A 21,210-nucleotide genomic window follows, 5' to 3' on the forward strand; every position below is an offset into this window, starting at 1 on the left:
GTTACATCCTGTATTATACTCCAGAGCTGCACTCACTATTCTGCTGGTGCAGTCACTGTGTACATACATTACTGATCCTGAGTTACATCCTGTATTATACCCCAGAGCTGCACTCACTATTCTGCTGGTGCAGTCACTGTGTACATACATTACATTACTGATCCTGAGTTACATCCTGTATTATACTCCAGAGCTGCACTCACTATTCTGCTGGTGCAGTCACTGTGTACATACATTACTGATTTTCTACTAAGTGCAGCTCTAGATTATAATGCAGGATGTAACTCAGGATCAGTAATGTAATGTATGTACTCAGTGAATGCACCAGCAGAATTCTGAGTGCAGCTCTGGAGTATAATACAGGATGTAACTCAGGATCAGTAATGTATGTACACAGTGACTGCACCAGCAGAATAGTGAGTGCAGCTCTGGAGTATAATACAGGAGGTAACTCAGGATCAGTAATGTAATGTATGTACACAGTGACTGCACCAGCAGAATAGTGAGTGCAGCTCTGGGGTATAATACAGGAGGTAACTCAGGATCAGTAATGTATGTACACAGTGACTACACCAGCAGAATAGTGAGTGCAGCGCTGGGGTATAATACAGGCGGTAACACAGGATCAGTAATGTAATGTATGTATACAGTGACTGCACCAGCAGAATAGTGAGCGCAGCTCTGGGGTATAATACAGGATGTAACACAGGATCAGTAATGTAATGTATGTACACAGTGACTGCCCCAGCAGAATAGTGAGTGCAGCTCTGGGGTATAATACAGGAGGTAACTCAGGATCAGTAATGTAATGTATGTACACAGTGACTGCACCAGCAGAATAGTGAGTGCAGCTCTGGGGTATAATACAGGATGTAACTCAGGATCAGTAATGTATGTACACAGTGACTGCACCAGCAGAATAGTGAGTGCAGCTCTGGGGTATGTTTTACATGGTTTTATCCTGGGTCAGAGGTGATGTGTGGTCCAGGGGGGCATTGGGAGCCTTTGGAAGATCCGTCCTTTCTCTCTTAGTATTTTTATAATAAATTCTTCTAGTTTAGCCCACCACTCACAGGACATTTCTAGATTCGCCCCTTTGATGGTTTTTGGGCCCTGCTCGGTGGTAGTTTTTTTTTTTTTTTTACACCTTCTCAGTAGGTTATTTTTGTATTTCCATCCTGGGGTGAAGCTTTAATCCTTTCCTGGATTTGTTGGGATTTTAGTACCAGATATTGTGTTACAATCATTGTAATAATAAATTAATAATGAAGCGACAGCAGAGGCTGTGACACCGGTGCGGGGGAGGGGGCATGACACCGCGGTGCGGGCGGGCTGTGACACCGGTGCTGGGGGGGGGGGGGGGCGGGGGCCGTGACACCGGTGCTGGGGGGGAGGGGATTGTCACCAGCTGAAATCCTTACTGCAGCTCCTGTGGCGGAGAGATGGCGGCTGCAGTTACTGTCAGGCGCTGGCACCATAAGAACAGCCTGGACTGTGCACCCGGCCGCTCTGCAGTTCTGGGGAGGAGTTTGTGAGTGTGGCCCACGCCCGGTCCGGAGTCGGCACTGACATTACATCACTCGCTGCGTCCGCTGCTCCCACCCAACACCCGCTCAGTGCGTCTACCCCACTGTGTATTTAAAGGGCTAGTGCCACCCAGCGCTCTTACTGCACAATCTCTGCTGAGACCTCGTCCTGCTCATGGATACAACTGATACATTGCACCAAACTCCACATCGGTCAGCAGTGGTAGAAATCCTCACACAGACACAATCACGGAGACGATCAGCCTCATTTATTCTCATCTCCAGCAATAGAAGTTGAACGGCGGCAGGAGACGCAACATCAGACATAAAGCCGGCGATGGCCGCAGTCTAGTGATGGGCGAGCAGGACGACGTCCGCTGCTCAGGTGTAAGCGAGGAGAGTCGTACCCAGATATTATGGTCGCGCTCAGATATTATGGTCGTGCCACTGCAGCATTTCCTTCTGTCAGACGTAACAAGAAGGACATGACCATAATATCCGAGCGCGACCAGACACTGACACCCGAGTGTCAGACGTTATCCAGCACACTCGGCCATCACTCCTGCAGTCCCATGTAAACGCAGCTGCCGCACTCTTCGTATTGCAGATTGTTCTGAACTCCACAGCTCTGCTTTCTTTCAGGGAATAAAAACATTCTAGTTTAAAGGGACTCTGTCACCTGAATTTGGCGGGACTGGTTTTGGGTCATATGGGCGGAGTTTTTGGGTGTTTGATTCACCCTTTCCTTACCCGCTGGCTGCATGCTGGCTGCAATATTGGATTGAAGTTCATTCTCTGTCCTCCATAGTACACGCCTGCGCAAAGCAATCTTGCCTTGTACAGGCGTGTACTATGGAGGACAGAGAATGAACTTCAATCCAATATTGCAGCCAGCATGCAGCCAGAGGGTAAGGAAAGGGTGAATCAAACACCCGAAAACTCCGCCCATATGACCCAAAACCAGTCCCGCCAAATTCAGGTGACAGGTTCCCTTTAAATCCAGACACAGAAAATCTGTCCTAAGCGAGCGCTTCTGCCGCTGAGGGTTTGTTACAATGTGTCATGTCCCCGTCCAGGAAGCTGAACATCTGGATTGACACACTGCAACAAAGTTCCAGCCGAGGAGCAGAGTTCTGCAGCGTCGCTCAGTTTTTGGCTGTAAATGATTAGTCTCGTTTTCAAGATCTCGGCTTGTTGTCAGTGAATGCAGACTCCATTACACGGCGGATTGAGGAATAACAGACGGGAAGGCGCCATCACGTATGGAGGCCGGCGGCTCTGACCGGACGGAGGTTGTAGAGGTGACGACGTCATCCAGAGTCCGGCGTCTCCAGCAGGACTGGTTCCTCTCCGCGGCTCCTGGTGATGTAAGCCTCCCAGCCGGCCCGCCGGTAATTCTCCGCAGCCGCTGCACGCCTGCTGGACGCCAAGATCCCGCGGCCCACGATGATGATGTCCGAGCCCCTGTTCACAATGACCTCGTGGGGGGTCCGGTACTGCTGCCCCAGAGAATCTCCTGTGAGGAGCAAAGCCAAGTCATGAGCGAGCGACCTGTGGGGATGGGGGGCACTATCCTCCCCCAGCGACATAAGTTTAGTGACGGACCCCATTATAGACAGCATATCTGATGGACTAGGGGGGTCCCGGCTGCCCCATGCTGAGCATCACCCTCACTGAACATCGCCATCTTAAACCCCATAATATCACCTACCTCCCGGCTGCATCTGGACCCCCGGAGTGAGGTGGAGAAAGTGCGGCCGCTCACTCACTTTACCCCCAGAGATAAAACCGAACACAAACGTGGGGCACTGCTCCGCCATCTTCACCTGCAGGGATAAGTCAGAGAAAAGTCATATAGCCGACGATAAGAGCCAGACCCTCATCACAACCCCACCGGCACAAGAACATACAGGCGCCAGAACCTCGTCACAACCCTGACAGGTGCCAGACCGACATCAGACCCTCATCCCAAACCCACCACGCACAGGCGCTAGACCCCCACTAGCACCAGACCCTCATCCCAAACCCACCAGAACACGCACAGGCGCTAGACCCCCACTAGCATCAGACCCTCATCCCAAACCCACCAGAACACGCACAGGCGCTAGACCCCCACTAGCATCAGACCCTCATCCCAAACCCACCAGAACACGCACAGGCGCTAGACCCCCACTAGCACCAGACCCTCGTCAGAACACCACCGGCATCAGAACCTCATCACAATTCCACTAGCACAAGAACGCACACAGGCGCCACAACCCTGACACGTGCTAGACCGACATCAAACCCCCACTGTCACCAGACCCTCATCAGAACCCCACCGGAAAAAAAACGCACAGGCGTCAGAACCTCGTGACAACCCCACTAGCACAAGAACACAGGCACCAGACCCTCCCCACAGGCGCAGGACCCTCATCAGTCCCCAGTCTCGTACAGCACCACAGCCGTCACTCCTATCACCTGGTCAGTGTCTGAGCTGCCATCGGACTGACCACTAGACCCCGACCGCCCACCGCTGCCTGCCACTTACAGCCGCCTTGGTGTATTCTCCGGTGGCCAGTGACCCCTGGGAGCTCATCTCGGCAATCACGAGGCAGCCTCTCCCCAGCGCTTCCCCCACCTCCTGCAGGCCCTGTATCACCCCCGGACCGGGCACCGCCTGGACATTCACCACATCGGCCCAAGACGAGATTCTGAAAATGCCACCTGGGGGAAAAAGCAAAAGTCAAATCACAGTGCCCCCCGGAGGCGAGAGGCTGCAGGGAGAAGAACAGACGCTACCTCCATACTGATGTTTCACCGTGTTCCCAATATCTGCAAATTTACGATCTTCGAAGATCAGGAAGTCGTGCTGATCAGCGATCGCCCGCAGGCGGGAGGAGACGTCGGGGGTGAAGTCGCTCAGAATGTCAACGTGGGTCTTCAGCATACAGATGGAGGAACCCAGCTCCGCGGCCACCTGGAGAAGCTCGGCAGAGTCCATCACGTCGGCCGACACACACAGGTTACTCTGCTTCTTCTCCATGAGGTGCAGCAGCCGCGAGGCCACGGGATGAGTGTCCGGGAGGGCGGCGCGGGAGGAGTAGCTGAGGACGACGCTCGGGGCCCGCACCGGAGCCGTCACCTTATTCTCAGCAATGAATCTCTGGACGTTTTCCACCATCTCTGCGTCCACCATGCCCAGCCGCTGCAGGATGGCCATGAGCTGGGGCAGGGAGCAGACGGAGTGCAGCCTGATGCCGCTCGCCGCCAGCTTGTCCCGCCCACCCTGATCGCGGTCCACCAGCACAATGGCGTCTGTCACCAGCAGCCCCTCGCTCCTCAGCACCTCCGCAGTCTCCAGGACGCTGGAGCCGCTCGTCACCACATCCTCGATGATCAGGCAGGTCTCCCCGGGGGTGATGGCGCCCTCCACCAGGCGCTTGGTACCTGCAAGAGAGGGATGAAATGTCTGCTCACCCTGCATCATGTGACGCAAGCAGAGCCGCGAGGTCACGTGATATAGCAAAATCTCACCGTAATCTTTGGCCTCCTTCCTGCGGATCAGCATCGGTATCAGGTGTGAGGTGCAAATCACGGTGGCGAGAGGGAGCGCGGTGTACGGCACACCACAGACCGAGTCATACCGCACAGCGGCATCCTGCGCCGTCTGATATAGGCGATCAGCGACCTGTGGAAAGTGGCACGTGAGAGGGCGGCACGTCAGAGGGCGGCAAAGCCGAGAGGGGGCGGCAAAGCCGAGAGGGGGCGGCAAAGCCGAGAGGGGGCGGCAAAGCCGAGAGGGGGCGGCAAAGCCGAGAGGGGGCGGCAAAGCCGAGAGGGGGCGGCAAAGCCGAGAGGGGGCGGCAAAGCCGAGAGGGGGCGGCAAAGCCGAGAGGGGGCGGCAAAGCCGAGAGGGGGCGGCGAAGCCGAGAGGGGGCGGCACGTCAGGGGGCGGCGAAGCCGAGAGGGGGCGGCACGTCAGGGGGCGGCGAAGCCGAGAGGGGGCGGCACGTCAGGGGGCGGCGAAGCCGAGAGGGGGCGGCACGTCAGAGGGCGGCGAAGCCGAGAGGGGGCGGCACGTCAGAGGGCGGCGAAGCCGAGAGGGGGCGGCACGTCAGAGGGCGGCGAAGCCGAGAGGGGGCGGCACGTCAGAGGGCGGCGAAGCCGAGAGGGGGCGGCACGTCAGAGGGCGGCGAAGCCGAGAGGGGGCGGCACGTCAGAGGGCGGCGAAGCCGAGAGGGGGCGGCACGTCAGAGGGCGGCGAAGCCGAGAGGGGGCGGCACGTCAGAGGGCGGCGAAGCCGAGAGGGGGCGGCACGTCAGAGGGCGGCGAAGCCGAGAGGGGGCGGCACGTCAGAGGGCGGCGAAGCCGAGAGGGGGCGGCACGTCAGAGGGCGGCGAAGCCGAGAGGGGGCGGCACGTCAGAGGGCGGCGAAGCCGAGAGGGGGCGGCACGTCAGAGGGCGGCGAAGCCGAGAGGGGGCGGCACGTCAGAGGGCGGCGAAGCCGAGAGGGGGCGGCACGTCAGAGGGCGGCGAAGCCGAGAGGGGGCGGCACGTCAGAGGGCGGCGAAGCCGAGAGGGGGCGGCACGTCAGAGGGCGGCGAAGCCGAGAGGGGGCGGCACGTCAGAGGGCGGCGAAGCCGAGAGGGGGCGGCACGTCAGAGGGCGGCGAAGCCGAGAGGGGGCGGCACGTCAGAGGGCGGCGAAGCCGAGAGGGGGCGGCACGTCAGAGGGCGGCGAAGCGGACAGGGGGCGGCACGTCAGAGGGCGGCGAAGCCGAGAGGGGGCGGCACGTCAGAGGGCGGCGAAGCGGACAGAGGGCGGCACGTCAGAGGGCGGCACGTCAGAGGGCGGCACGTCAGAGGGCGGCACGTCAGAGGGCGGCACGTCAGAGGGCGGCACGTCAGAGGGCGGCACGTCAGAGGGCGGCACGTCAGAGGGCGGCACGTCAGAGGGCGGCACGTCAGAGGGCGGCACGTCAGAGGGCGGCACGTCAGAGGGCGGCACGTCAGAGGGCGGCACGTCAGAGGGCGGCACGTCAGAGGGCGGCACGTCAGAGGGCGGCACGTCAGAGGGCGGCACGTCAGAGGGCGGCACGTCAGAGGGCGGCACGTCAGAGGGCGGCACGTCAGAGGGCGGCACGTCAGAGGGCGGCACGTCAGAGGGCGGCACGTCAGAGGGCGGCACGTCAGAGGGCGGCACGTCAGAGGGCGGCACGTCAGAGGGCGGCACGTCAGAGGGCGGCACGTCAGAGGGCGGCACGTCAGAGGGCGGCACGTCAGAGGGCGGCGAAGCGGACAGGGGGCGGCACGTCAGAGGGCGGCGAAGCGGACAGGGGGCGGCACGTCAGAGGGCGGCGAAGCGGACAGGGGGCGGCACGTCAGAGGGCGGCGAAGCGGACAGGGGGCGGCACGTCAGAGGGCGGCGAAGCGGACAGGGGGCGGCACGTCAGAGGGCGGCGAAGCGGACAGGGGGCGGCACGTCAGAGGGCGGCGAAGCGGACAGGGGGCGGCACGTCAGAGGGCGGCGAAGCGGACAGGGGGCGGCACGTCAGAGGGCGGCGAAGCGGACAGGGGGCGGCACGTCAGAGGGCGGCGAAGCCGAGAGGGGGCGGCACGTCAGAGGGCGGCGAAGCCGAGAGGGGGCGGCACGTCAGAGGGCGGCGAAGCCGAGAGGGGGCGGCACGTCAGAGGGCGGCGAAGCCGAGAGGGGGCGGCACGTCAGAGGGCGGCGAAGCCGAGAGGGGGCGGCACGTCAGAGGGCGGCGAAGCCGAGAGGGGGCGGCACGTCAGAGGGCGGCGAAGCCGAGAGGGGGCGGCACGTCAGAGGGCGGCGAAGCCGAGAGGGGGCGGCACGTCAGAGGGCGGCGAAGCCGAGAGGGGGCGGCACGTCAGAGGGCGGCGAAGCCGAGAGGGGGCGGCACGTCAGAGGGCGGCGAAGCCGAGAGGGGGCGGCACGTCAGAGGGCGGCGAAGCCGAGAGGGGGCGGCACGTCAGAGGGCGGCGAAGCCGAGAGGGGGCGGCACGTCAGAGGGCGGCGAAGCCGAGAGGGGGCGGCACGTCAGAGGGCGGCGAAGCCGAGAGGGGGCGGCACGTCAGAGGGCGGCGAAGCCGAGAGGGGGCGGCACGTCAGAGGGCGGCGAAGCGGACAGGGGGCGGCACGTCAGAGGGCGGCGAAGCGGACAGGGGGCGGCACGTCAGAGGGCGGCGAAGCGGACAGGGGGCGGCACGTCAGAGGGCGGCGAAGCGGACAGGGGGCGGCACGTCAGAGGGCTGCGAAGCGGACAGGGGGCGGCACGTCAAAGGGCGGCGAAGCGGACAGGGGGCGGCACGTCAGAGGGCGGCGAAGCGGACAGGGGGCGGCACGTCAGAGGGCGGCACGTCAGAGGGCGGCACGTCAGAGGGCGGCACGTCAGAGGGCGGCACGTCAGAGGGCGGCACGTCAGAGGGCGGCGAAGCGGACAGGGGGCGGCACGTCAGAGGGCGGCGAAGCGGACAGGGGGCGGCACGTCAGAGGGCGGCGAAGCGGACAGGGGGCGGCACGTCAGAGGGCGGCGAAGCGGACAGGGGGCGGCACGTCAGAGGGCGGCGAAGCGGACAGGGGGCGGCACGTCAGAGGGCGGCGAAGCGGACAGGGGGCGGCACGTCAGAGGGCGGCGAAGCGGACAGGGGGCGGCACGTCAGAGGGCGGCGAAGCGGACAGGGGGCGGCACGTCAGAGGGCGGCGAAGCGGACAGCACGTCAGAGGGCGGCGAAGCGGACAGCACGTCAGAGGGCGGCGAAGCGGACAGCACGTCAGAGGGCGGCGAAGCGGACAGCACGTCAGAGGGCGGCGAAGCGGACAGCACGTCAGAGGGCGGCGAAGCGGACAGCACGTCAGAGGGCGGCGAAGCGGACAGCACGTCAGAGGGCGGCGAAGCCGAGAGGGGGCGGCACGTCAAAGGGCGGCGAAGCGGACAGGGGGCGGCACGTCAGAGGGCGGCGAAGCGGACAGGGGGCGGCACGTCAGAGGGCGGCACGTCAGAGGGCGGCACGTCAGAGGGCGGCACGTCAGAGGGCGGCACGTCAGAGGGCGGCACGTCAGAGGGCGGCGAAGCGGACAGGGGGCGGCACGTCAGAGGGCGGCGAAGCGGACAGGGGGCGGCACGTCAGAGGGCGGCGAAGCGGACAGGGGGCGGCACGTCAGAGGGCGGCGAAGCGGACAGGGGGCGGCACGTCAGAGGGCGGCGAAGCGGACAGGGGGCGGCACGTCAGAGGGCGGCGAAGCGGACAGGGGGCGGCACGTCAGAGGGCGGCGAAGCGGACAGGGGGCGGCACGTCAGAGGGCGGCGAAGCGGACAGGGGGCGGCACGTCAGAGGGCGGCGAAGCGGACAGCACGTCAGAGGGCGGCGAAGCGGACAGCACGTCAGAGGGCGGCGAAGCGGACAGCACGTCAGAGGGCGGCGAAGCGGACAGCACGTCAAAGGGCGGCGAGGCGGACAGGGGGCGGCACGTCAGAGGGCGGCGAGGCGGACAGGGGGCGGCACGTCAGAGGGCGGCGAAGCGGACAGGGGGCGGCACGTCAGAGGGCGGCGAAGCGGACAGCACGTCAAAGGGCGGCGAGGCGGACAGGGGGCGGCACGTCAGAGGGCGGCGAGGCGGACAGGGGGCGGCACGTCAGAGGGCGGCGAGGCGGAGGGGGGGACACGGGGGGGGGGGGACGCGGGAGGAGGGGACGCGGGGGAGGGGGGGGGTGTTGCGCGGTAATTGCAGGGACACAAACGAGGAGACCTCTTTGTATGATGGGGGCTCCGCACTCCGCTACAGACCATTCTGCCGCCTCCATTCACTGACCGCACCTGGTTGAGCAGCGACGGGTGGGACACGATCACCCTCAGGTCAAAGTACACGGGGGACAGGACCCCACTCTTCAGGGTAAAGTGACCGAACTTCAGCGCCTGGACCCGGTGCAGCTCCGCAGCCAACAGCTCCATCTCACCACGTGTGCGGAACTTCCGGCCTCTGGCGCCAAAACACCAGAGGGCGACAAAGAACAACATCCGGCGACAAATCAGACTTTATTATTATATAATGGAGACAAACGTCAACAGCGCCACCTAAAGGTCAGAATAGTGACTGCAGCTGTGGAGGTGACTGGAGGATAAGACACGATGTAACAGCAGAATAGTGACTGCAGCTCTGGAGGTGATTGGAGGATAAGACAGGGCATAACAGCAGAATAGTGACTGCAGCTCTGGAGGTGACTGGATAGGAGAGGACAATGTTTGGAGTTGGTGTCACGATTCACACCGTGACCGTCACGGATCGGGGTGACTTTAGGCCAACAGACGGCTATCACATGTGCAGGGGGGCTTATCTTAGTTATCCCTCCACTCCACAAGGTGATGAAAACACACACAAGGCTATTGACCTCTTAGTTTACAGCAGGGGCTTATTCTAGGTATCCCACTGCTCTGCAATATAACACGAACTGCAGGGATTTATGTATATCCCGCTTACAGTTCCACTTAGAACTTGCAGCTCTCTGGCGCCCCCCTTACTCTCAGGTCAGATTAGGTACTGCACCCTGGGTAATTAGTCACCAGAAAGGCTGCCTGCTATGTACTGGCTATTGGGCACGCTGCAGCGAAGCGGTAAATTACTCCCACTCAGGCAGGAACAATAATTAGCAACGCCGCAGTCGCTACAACGACTCCCAACTACCCAGTACAACCGTATGCTGCCACCAGCTTCGATTAAACGGGTCCGAAGCTAACCCAAAACAGTAGCGTAATTCCCTTCAGAAGACTTAGGGTACGTTTTAGAACAGGAAGAACGAATCTAGTATTAAATAATATACCCCATCAGAGGTTTCAGGCAGTGTTTATAAAGTTATATAAAGATGTTACAATATGAGGCAATTAGTAACATAGTAACATAGTTAGTAAGGCCGAAAAAAGACATTTGTCCATCCAGTTCAGCCTATATTCCATCATAATAAATACCCAGATCTACGTCCTTCTACAGAACCTAATAATTGTATGATACAATATTGTTCTGCTCCAGGAAGACATCCAGGCCTCTCTTGAACCCCTCGACTTTGAAAATTGAAAATATGTACAAGATAATTATAAAATAACAGGGGTTAAATGAGAAATAACACTTACATGTGTTCAGAGCATTGCAGGCAACTAGGCTAGTTCCATATGTCCCAGTGCATTAGGACTCTGGTTAAGAACAGCTCTTCAAGTCAGACTCACATAGGCTCCAGCAGACAGACAGACAGCAGGCTGGGGTGCCTGGCAGATTTATAGCTCAGCCTGATGACATCATAAAAAGGGCTGGTTTTTCCAGACCCTCCTATCTCTTCAGTTTAACTAAATTTAACCTAAATTTGTCTAATGCCTGTAACTCCGCTACAGAACATGTCAGTCATAACAAACCCAGCATTCATCCCGTATTAACATTGGCATTCTAATGAGATCAAATATGTCCTATTTGTGATGCATCATTACAGAGAAATCCCTACTTTTTTACCTGATGGAGTTAGAAGCTCATGTTTAGAGTGGCGGATAGATCTGCCGATGGACTTTAACAATATGTATTCCTTATTTTCCTAGCCCAAGTCATTGGCCCGATATCATACAATAATGGAACAAAGGACTTCTTGCATTTACAGAAGGGAATCAGACCGGTTTTAGCTAGTACAACTTTCCACTGCAGCCATGCCAGTCGTAAATACCTTTCTTCAATAAAACTACCCCACATGCATTGACAAGACAAGCTCTTGCCTGAGTGAAAGGGAGGGTGGGGGGGGGTGGGGGGTTAGCCCACAGCCTGGGCTAACAAGAGAAACTAAACTTATATGATATTTCATACAATATCGTGACAGTTGGTTTTATAACATTCACTATTTTTCAGCGGTTGGTCGGTAACTTTAACGCTTCTTGATGGGATTTCGGTCAGATCTTCGTTCTCGGCTCCTTCGGCTTCCGGTCTTGGGCCGCGGGTGAGTTTCGCTGTTTCTTTGCGCAGTAACCAGTCTGCGCTCCGCGTCCCGTATTCTGCTCTGCGATTATTTTCCCGCGTCCTGTAATGTGGTCGTGCAGTTTGTGGCGCAGTGTGTGAGTGATGGCGCGACCTGTACAGCCAATATGGCGGCTAAGTGACGGATAAACTCTTTATTTCACACTGTACAAAGTAAATATTAACAGCAAGATACGGTGCCTTAGAACATCCCGCACGTGTCCGCCCTCCCAGCACCTCGGGGGTTACTAGTCTGTAATCATTTAGTATTCTGCTGTAAAGCAAAGCATTCTGGGAAGGGAATGGCGCCAATTGCAGCTTCGAATGACTCATGTAGTTTAATAAAATTGGCTTCTAAGTGAAATTGGCTTTACAGAGAGGTGATCACCTGCAAGACACCCCCCCAGGAGCACAGGACACGCCCCTCAGGAGCACAAGGCACACCCCCTGCCCACAAGCACGGACCCCTCCGACGGTGTGTACAGGCCCTTCCCAGCACTGTCTGTTTTTACATTGTGGCAGCTCCATGATAGAGGTGTCAATGTCCGCCTCTGCCAGACGCAGGTGACGGTGTGCGCCTCTGATAGACGAGGGCCTCAGTGTGCACCTCTACCTCCCGCAGGCCTCGGTGTGTGACTCTGCCAGACGTAGGTGACTGTGTGCGCCTATGATAGACGAGGGCCTCCGTGTGCGCCTCTGCCCGCCGCAGGCCTCGGTGTGTGACTCTGCCAGATGCAGGTGACGGTGTGCGCCTCTGATAGATGAGGGCCTCGGTGTGCGCCTCTGATAGACGAGGGCCTCGGTGTGTGACTCTGCCAGACGCAGGAGACGTTGTGCGCCTCTGATAGACGAGGGCATCGGTGTGCGCCTCTGATAGACGAGGGCCTTGGTGTGCGCCTCTGATAAACGAGGGCCTCGGTGTGCGCCTCTGATAGACGAGGGCCTCGGTGTGCGCCTCTGATAGACGAGGGCCTCGATGTGCGCCTCTGATAGACGAGGGCCTCGATGTGCGCCTCTGCCCGATGCAGGTGACTGTGTGGACCTGATAGACGAGGGCCTCGGTGTACGCCTGTGTGTGACTCTGCCAGATGCAGGTGACGGTGTGCGCCTCTGATAGATGAGGGCCTCGGTGTGCGCCTCTGATAGACGAGGGCCTCGGTGTGCGCCTCTGATAGACGAAGGCCTCGGTGTGCGCCTCTGCCCGACGCAGGAGACGGTGTGCGCCTCTGATAGATGAGGGCATCGGTGTGCGCCTCTGATAGACGAGGGCCTTGGTGTGCGCCTCTGATAAACGAGGGCCTCGGTGTGCGCCTCTGCCCGATGCAGGTGACTGTGTGGACCTCTGATAGACGAGGGCCTCGGTGTACGCCTCTGATAGACGAGGGCCTCGATGTGCGCCTCTGCCCGATGCAGGTGACTGTGTGGACCTCTGATAGACGAGGGCCTCGGTGGTGTACGCCTCTGATAGACGAGGGCCTCGGTGTGTGCCTCTGATAGACGAGGGCCTCGGTGGTGTGCGCCTCTGATAGACGAGGGCCTCGGTGTGTGCCTCTGATAGACGAGGGCCTCGGTGGTGTGCGCCTCTGATAGACGAGGGCCTCGGTGTGTGCCTCTGATAGACGAGGGCCTCGGTGGTGTGCGCCTCTGATAGACGAGGGCCTCGGTGTACGCCTCTGATAGACGAGGGCCACGGTGTGCGCCTCTGCCCGTCGCAGGCCTCGGTGTGTGACATTAGGGGTGTGCTTATTGCAGTGTTACCGTCTTGTGACGACTGTTGGCCTCAGGTATTCATCTTGTGTAATGGACGCCGGTGCCACCTGCAGCAGCCAATCCATGTGCAGCGTTTATTTCGTACATCGATCTTGTCATTTGAAAGCTGCGCTGAGATTGGTTGCTGAATGTCACAGGCGGTCACTGCACCATTATAGAAGCACCATGGCTGCAACGCAGCAGACGAAACATCACAGTGAGACAGAGGACCGAAACCCGTATCCATAGCAACCACCCAGCGTCCTGCTGAGAGTAATCATGGAATGATGGAGTGTTGTGGGTGAGCAGCGCGCGCGCCCTCCATCGCTCCCTGATGAGAGTCCTGACGAGAGCACCACCATCATCATCATTGGAGGATACGACCATCCCTCTATTTTGACAGCGTTGTTGCAGATAACATTAACCCTTCACTATTTCCCATTCAGATCAGAGATTGGGCAGACGACCTTCAGTGATGGCGTCTCCCCCTGTTGCAGTGGGATCTAAGGCTCCTCCGGTCGTGGTCTGATTCACACTGGGCCCTTAACCCCAGACTCACAAAGTTACCTAGAAATAAATATGTCTGCAGATAAGACGGCGCAGTGATAGCACAGTGAAGCCTTCGATCTCAGTTATGGACGGGGGATATTTACGGACATTATATACAGTGGCAATTGGGACCCAGTGTCTGAGGACCACCCGGGATCCAGTGTCCGAGGACCACCCAGGATCCAGTGTCCGAGGACCACCCACGTCACATGACCATAGCAGCACAAAGGGTTAAACTCCTCATCAGACAGCACCAGCCCAGTCCTAATCATAGAGAGTAATTCCCCCGGCCCCCAGCGGCGAGGGCACGGCCCCCATCCCTGGAGTTTACTGAGGCAGCGCAGCCTCCATCAGTTAACGGGCAGTGAATGCGGAGCTACGTCCATCATGTGACAGTCGTGCTGCGGCTGATGATGAAGCTCTTGGTATTGGGCAGCGGACGGGCGTCGTTCTGATGTTTGCGTCTTTCTATGAAGGTCGCCAGGCGGGTTGTGTCCAGGGAAACCTTGGAATAATTACTATAATAGGGCTGAAGCCACGGATGGAGGAGACACGTGGCCACCGTGGGCCTCCAGCGCGCATCCTCCTGCAGCGTTGCCCTGACAAAGTCCTGAGCCGCCTGACTGACGCAAGCGAAATACTCCAGCGGGAAGGAGTAATCCACGCGGCAGATGTTCACACACGTTTCCTCACTGCTCTCGTCCAGGAACGGGGAGACACCGCTCAGAGCCACGTATGACAGCACCCCCAGACTCCAGATGTCCGTGGCCAGCGACACTGGCGTCCCTTTAATGATCTCTGGTGCCGCAAATTCAGGATTCCCCAGCAGCTGGTGGATGTAATAATGTCCAGTGATTGGCATTGCGTCCTCCAGATCAATGATCTTCACCCGCGGCAACGGAATCCGGAGGTCGATCATCAGATTCTCCGGCTGTGGATAAACAATCAATATAATAAATCATCTAGAATTGGGAGAGAGAGAGGGTGGAGAGGAATATGGGGGGAGGGGAAACTGGTAGAAGCTTAGGAGCAAAGAGACGGGATGGTGGGGGTGAGGAACTCAGGAGCGGGGAAGATGGGGTGGTGGGGATGAACAGCTCAGGAGTAGGAAGGCAGGGGTGAGGAGCTCAGGAGTTAAGAAGACGGGGGTGGGGCTGAGGAGCACAGGAGCTGGCAGATGGGGTGGTGGGGGTGAGGAGCTCAGGAGCAGGCAGATGGGGTAGTGGGATTAGGAGCTCAGGAGTTGGGAAGACGGAATGGTTAGGGTTTAGAGCTCAGGAGCGGGAAGACGGGGTAGTGGGGCTGAAGAGGTCAGGAGCGAGCAGATGGGGTGGTGGGAGTGAGGAGCTCATGAGTTGGGAAGACGGGGTATTGAGGGTGAGGAGCGGGAAGATGGGGTGGTGGGGGTGAGGAGCTCAGGAGCAGGCAGATGGGGTGGTGGGGGTGAGGAGCTCAGAAGCGGGAAGACGGGGTGGTGGGGGTGAGGAGCTCAGGAGCAGGCAGATGGGGTGGTGGGGGTGAGGAGCTCAGGAGCGGGCAGATCGGGTGGTGGGGGTGAGGAGCTCAGGAGTTGGGAAGACGGGGTGAGGAATTCAGGAGCAGAGAGAGGGTGCTGGGGTGAAGAGCTCAGGAGCGGGCATATGGGGTGGTGGGAGTGAGGAGCTTAGGAGTTGGGAAGATGGGGTGGTGGGAGTGAGGAATTCAGGAGCGGGAAGACGGGGTGGTGGGGGTGAGGAGCTCAGGAGCAGGCAGATGGGGTGGTGGGAGTGAGGAGCTCATGAGTTGGGAAGACGGGGTATTGAGGGTGAGGAGCGGGCAGATGGGGTGGTGGGGGTGAGGAACTCAGGAGCGGGCAGATGGGGTGGTGGGGGTGAGGAGCTCAGGAGCAGGCAGATGGGGTGGTGGGGGTGAGGAGCTCAGGAGCGGGCAGATCGGGTGGTGGGGGTGAGGAGCTCAGGAGTTGGGAAGACGGGGTGAGGAATTCAGGAGCAGAGAGACAGGGTGCTGGGGTGAAGAGCTCAGGAGCGGGCATATGGGGTGGTGGGAGTGAGGAGCTTAGGAGTTGGGAAGATGGGGTGGTGGGAGTGAGGAATTCAGGAGCGGAGAGACAGTGGTGGGGGTAAGGAGCTCAAGAGCAGGCAGATGAGGTGGTGGTGAGGAGCTCAGGAGCGAGCAGATGGGGTGGTGGAGGTGAGGAGCTCAGGAGTTGGGAAGACGGGGTATTGAGGGGGAGGAGCTCAGGAGCGGGATGATGGGGTGGAGAGGGTGAAGACGGGGTGGTGGGGGTGAGGAATTCAGGAGCAGAGAGACGGGGTGGTGGGGGTAAGGAGCTCCGGAGCGGGCACATGGGGTGGTGGTAGTGAGGAGCTCAGGAGTTGGGAAGATGGGGTGGTGGGAGTGAGGAATTCAGGAGCAGAGAGACGGAGTGGTGGGTGTGAGGAGCTCAGGAGCGGGCAGATGGGGTGGTGGGTGTGAGGAGCTTAGGCAGATAGAGCAGGGGATTCTCCGCTCCAGTGGGATGATGGCTCAGGGGTGCGGGGTGACCTGGCCCTAATTTCTCACCTTCAGATCTAAATGGGCGACACGGCAGCTGTGCAGATACTGGAGGGCACTCATGATGTCCCGGATATAAAAAGCCACCTTCTCCTCCATTAACTCGTCATGGTTCATGAGGTAATCCAGCAGCCTCCCGTCTTCCATCCTGAAGGAGGCAAAAGTCGTAAAGACAAAGCTTCCCTGATCCCCCGAAACCCCACTGCCCCTCCACAAGAGCAAAATGATGAAGCAGCGCAGCCAAAGAAGACACAGAAAAAAAAACACAACCCTACAAAAGTAGTCTGAAGGATATAGCTCAGCTCCCTGTTTATTGACATCTTAATCAATGCCACTTCCCCATGCTTTACACTGCAGCTCTGTTTTATTAGAGCACAGGAAGATTAATGTCACTAGCTAAAATTCATGGTCTGTTGAAGTTGAGGTGTAAAAGCCTCTTGTCTCTTCATACACTTGAACTGCTGCCCTGCTTGACAAATCTGTCTGCATTCACCACTAGGGGGGCTCCCTGTATACAGAGATACATGATAAGATCCTGTCTGCAGTCACCACTAGGGGGAGCTCCCTGTATACAGAGATACATGATAAGATCCTGTCTGCAGTCACCACTAGGGGGAGCTCCCTGTATAGAGAGATACATGATAAGATCCTGTCTGCAGCCTCCACTAGGGGGAGCTCCCTGTATACAGAGATACATGATAAGATCCTGTCTGCAGCCTCCACTAGGGGGAGCTCCCTGTATACAGAGATACATGATAAGATCCTGTCTGCAGTCACCACTAGGGGGAGCTCCCTGTATACAGAGATACATGATAAGATCCTGTCTGCAGCCACCACTAGGGGGAGCTCCCTGTATACAGAGATGCATGATAAGATCCTGTCTGCAGCCACCACTAGGGGGAGCTCCTGTTGAGGGAGGATCTGGAGTGACCTGAACACGCCCTTGTTTCCCATTAAGAAAAAGACCCCACCCGGCCAACACCCTGGTACAAGATCTACGGGCAGTTAATGCAGCTACTGTTCTGGAAACTCCGGTGGTGCCTAATACTCTTTTGTCCCAGATACCTCAGGATGCTGCTTGGTTCACAGTCATCGACCTCGCCAATGCCTTCTTCAGCATTCCATTACACCCAGATTGCCAGTTTCTGTTTGCATTCACTTATCAGGGACGACAATTGACCTGGACAGTTATGCCACAAGGGGCCCAAAATAGTCCCAATCAGTTTGCAAAAAATATGGGCGAGTGTCTTTTACCCTGGCAGTTAGATCACCCCTATGTCACGCTGCTTCAGTATGTGGCTGATCTTTTGTTGTGTGCACGGACAGAGCGGGAAGCCATTGCTGCCACTGTTAGCCTCCTCAAGTATCTGGCAGATCTGAACTGTCGGGTTTCGGCCTCGAAACTTCAGTTCTGCTTTGGTCAAGTGACATTTTTGGGTCACTGTCTCCTTCAGGGTGCCAGACACCTCACAAAAGAAAGAATCATAGCCGTCAGCTCCCTTCCTTTTCCGAAAGATGAGCCTGAACTCCAGCGTTTTCTTGGACTATGTACTTATTGTCGTCAGTGGATACCGGACGCATCCCGCATAATGCAACCTCTCTACAATGCCCTGAAAGACGGTATAATGAACTATAAGGAAAGATCACCGGTTTGTATGGAAAGCCTTTATCGTGCCTTCTCTGAATTAAAGCGGCTTATTGTCTCCGCCCCTGCCTTGAGCATCCCGGACTATACTCGACCATTCCATTTGTATGTGTCTGAGAATGAAGGACACGCAGCAGGGGTCCTCACACAGTCGCATACCTCCCAACTTTTGAGGAAGGGAAAGAGGGACAAAGTAGGCGGCACACGAAGCGGCAAATTTTAAGCCACACCTCTGACCACACCCATTTCACAACTAGTCAGGCCCCAACCACACCCATTTAGCACTTCTGATCTCAATGTTTCGTAAACAATAATTATATAAAAAAAAACAAAATGGCCACACAGTGCTCCATACTGTATAATAGCCACACATGATGCGCCATACTGTATAATGGCCCCACATGATGCTCCATACTGTATAATAGCCCCAAATCGTCGTTCCCATCACTCAACTGAAACTGCCCTAACTAAAGTCACCAATGACCTACTAACTGCCAGGAGCAAGCGACACTACTCTGTCCTCCTTCTCCTGGACCTGTCTTCTGCCTTTGACACTGTAGACCACTCCCTTTTGCTACAAATCCTCTCATCCCTTGGCATCACAGACTTGGCCCTTTCCTGGATCTCGTCATATCTGACAGACCGAACATTCAGTGTCTCCCTCCACCACACTACCTCCTCACTTCGCCCCTTGTCAGTCGGTGTTCCTCAAGGCTCTGTTCTAGGACCCCTACTCTTCTCCATCTACACTTTTGGCCTGGGACAGCTCATAGAATCCCACGGTTTGCAGTACCATCTCTACGCTGATGACACGCAGATCTACCTCTCCGGACCTGACCTCTCCTCCTTGCTTACCAAAATCCCGCACTGTCTGTCTGCCATTTCAGCCTTCTTTTCTGCTCGCTTTCTACAACTGAACATGGACAAAACAGAATTCATCATCTTTCCCCCATCTCACTCTACCCCTCCACCAGACCTATCCATCAATGTCTGCTCACTATCCCCAGTCCCACATGCCCGGTGCCTCGGGGTGATCCTCGACTCTGCCCTCTCTTTTAGGCCACATATCCAAGCCCTTGCCTCCTCCTGTCGTCTCAAACTCAAAAATATTTCCCGGATCCGTGCTTTCCTTGACCGCAACACTGCAAAAACGCTAGTGCATGCCCTTATCATCTCCCGCCTCGACTACTGCAATCTCCTACTCTCTGGACTCCCCTCTAGCACTCTGGCACCACTCCAATCCATCCTACACTGTGCTGCCCGACTAATCCACCTGTCCCCCCGCTATTCCCCAGCCTCTCCCCTGTGTCAAGCCCTTCACTGGCTTCCTATCGCCCAGAGACTCCAGTTCAAAACCCTCACACTGACATACAAAGCCATCCACAACCTGTCTCCTCCATACATCTGTGACATGGTCTCTCGGTACCTACCTACACGCAACCTCCAATCCTCCCAAGACCTCCTTCTCTACTCCCCTCTCATCTCTTCTTCCCATAACCGCATCCAAGAATTCTCCCGTGCTTCCCCCATACTCTGGAACTCTCTACCCCAACACATCAGACTTGCGCCTACCATAGAAACCTTCAAAAAGAACCTGTAGACACATCTCTTCCGACAAGCCTACAGCATGCAGTGATCCTCAACCTACTGAACAGCCGCACAGCCAGCTCTTCCCTCTCCTAGTGTATCCTCACCCACCCCCTGCAGACTGTGAGCCCTCGCGGGCAGGGTCCTCCCTCCTTATGTACTCGTGTGCCTTGTTATCTGCTCATGTTTAATGTATTTGTCTATATTTGCCCCGTATTCACATGTAAAGCGCCATGGAATAAATGGCGCTATAAAAATGTATAATAATAATAACAAATGATGCTGCATACAGTGTACTGGCCCAACGTGATGCTCCATACTGTATAATGGCCCCACAGGATGCTCCATACTGTATAATGGCCCCAAATGATGCTGCATACAGTGTACTGGCCCCACATGATGCCCCATACTGTATAATGGCCACACATGACGCTCCATACTGTATAATGGCCCCAAATGATGCTGCATACAGTGTACTGGCCCCACGTGATGCTCCATACTGTATAATAGCCACACATGACACTACATACTGTATAATGGCCCCAAATGATGCTGCATACAGTGTACTGGCCCCACGTGATGCTCCATACTGTATAATGGCCACACATGACACTCCATACTGTATAATGGCTCCAAATGATGCTGCGTACAGTGTACTGGCCCCACGTGATGCTCCATACAGTATAATGGGCCCACATGATGTTGCATACTGTATAATGGCCACACATGATGCTCCATACTGTATAATGGCCCCAAACGATGATGCGTAGTGTACTGGCCCCACGTGATGCTCCATACAGTATAATGGGCTCACATGATGCTGCATACTGTATAATGGCCACACATGATGCTCCATACTGTATAATGGCCACAAATGATGCTGCGTACAGTGTACTGGCCCCACGTGATGCTCCATACTGTATAATGGCCGCACATGATGCTCCATATTGTATAATGTTCACACATGATGCTCCATACTGTATAATGGCCACATTGTGCTCCATACTGTATAATAGCCCCACATGATGCTTTGTACTGTATAATGGCCACACATGATGCTGCACATACTGTATAATGGCCACACAGTGCTCCATACTGTATAATGGCCACATATTATGCTCCTTACTGTATAATGGGCCCACATGATGCTCCATACTGTATAATGGCACTATAATGTATGCACTCCACCAAAAGTTATAAGTCAAACAAGCTTTATTGGTAACATATAAAAACAATTAAAACCATACATACAAAACTCCCTCCATATACGTGTGCCCAACACTGCCCAATACTTCCATATAGTAGTGGAGAACATGCATCAAATATGGCTCTCCCTCCATTGCCCTTCACTTGCTGGCTGCCCAGTTCTTGCTATATCGTCTCTATATTCTGTGAGCCTTCTGTCTGGATCACCTTCTAGCTGCCGCAGCATGTTCCCCTCTTATGCTCAGGACTGGTGACAGCCGTGCTCCTTCTTCCTATTTGGGGTAATTATTTGGCCGTATTTGCTTGTGCCCTACTTATTACATACCAGGAGGACTATTTGCTGTGGGTAAGCTGCAGCCTGACAGGGTTTTGCTATCGACAGGGCGGCTTTTGCCAGTAATTATTTAT

At 57.0% G+C, this 21,210-nt stretch overlaps 2 protein-coding genes across 6 annotated transcripts in view; both read right to left on the bottom strand.

Moving 5' to 3' along the window:
- Positions 1-1,775: 1,775 nt before the first annotated feature.
- On the bottom strand, positions 1,776-9,562 carry UMPS (uridine monophosphate synthetase). Its single transcript, XM_069732595.1, has 6 exons — positions 9,347-9,562; positions 5,043-5,196; positions 4,308-4,955; positions 4,057-4,232; positions 3,238-3,352; positions 1,776-3,042 (listed from the first exon to the last, which is right to left on the bottom strand). The coding sequence occupies exons 1-6, from the start codon at positions 9,545-9,547 to the stop codon at positions 2,837-2,839; spliced, it is 1,500 nt and encodes a 499-aa protein (XP_069588696.1). The 5' UTR covers positions 9,548-9,562; the 3' UTR covers positions 1,776-2,836.
- A 4,634-nt stretch (positions 9,563-14,196) lies between these two features.
- Positions 14,197-21,210, bottom strand: part of KALRN (kalirin RhoGEF kinase) — a 424,214-nt gene continuing 417,200 nt past the window's right edge. For all 5 annotated transcript variants that reach the window (XM_069732606.1, XM_069732607.1, XM_069732608.1 and 2 more), the window contains 2 exons: positions 16,374-16,512; positions 14,197-14,742 (listed from right to left, as the gene is read on the bottom strand). In XM_069732606.1, the coding sequence (XP_069588707.1) occupies positions 14,197-14,742; positions 16,374-16,512 (685 nt within the window). The remainder of the gene's footprint in view (positions 14,743-16,373; positions 16,513-21,210) is intronic.

Source organism: Ranitomeya imitator, chromosome 7 (assembly GCF_032444005.1).
Source record: "Ranitomeya imitator isolate aRanImi1 chromosome 7, aRanImi1.pri, whole genome shotgun sequence".
Classification (NCBI taxonomy): Eukaryota; Metazoa; Chordata; class Amphibia; order Anura; family Dendrobatidae; genus Ranitomeya; species Ranitomeya imitator.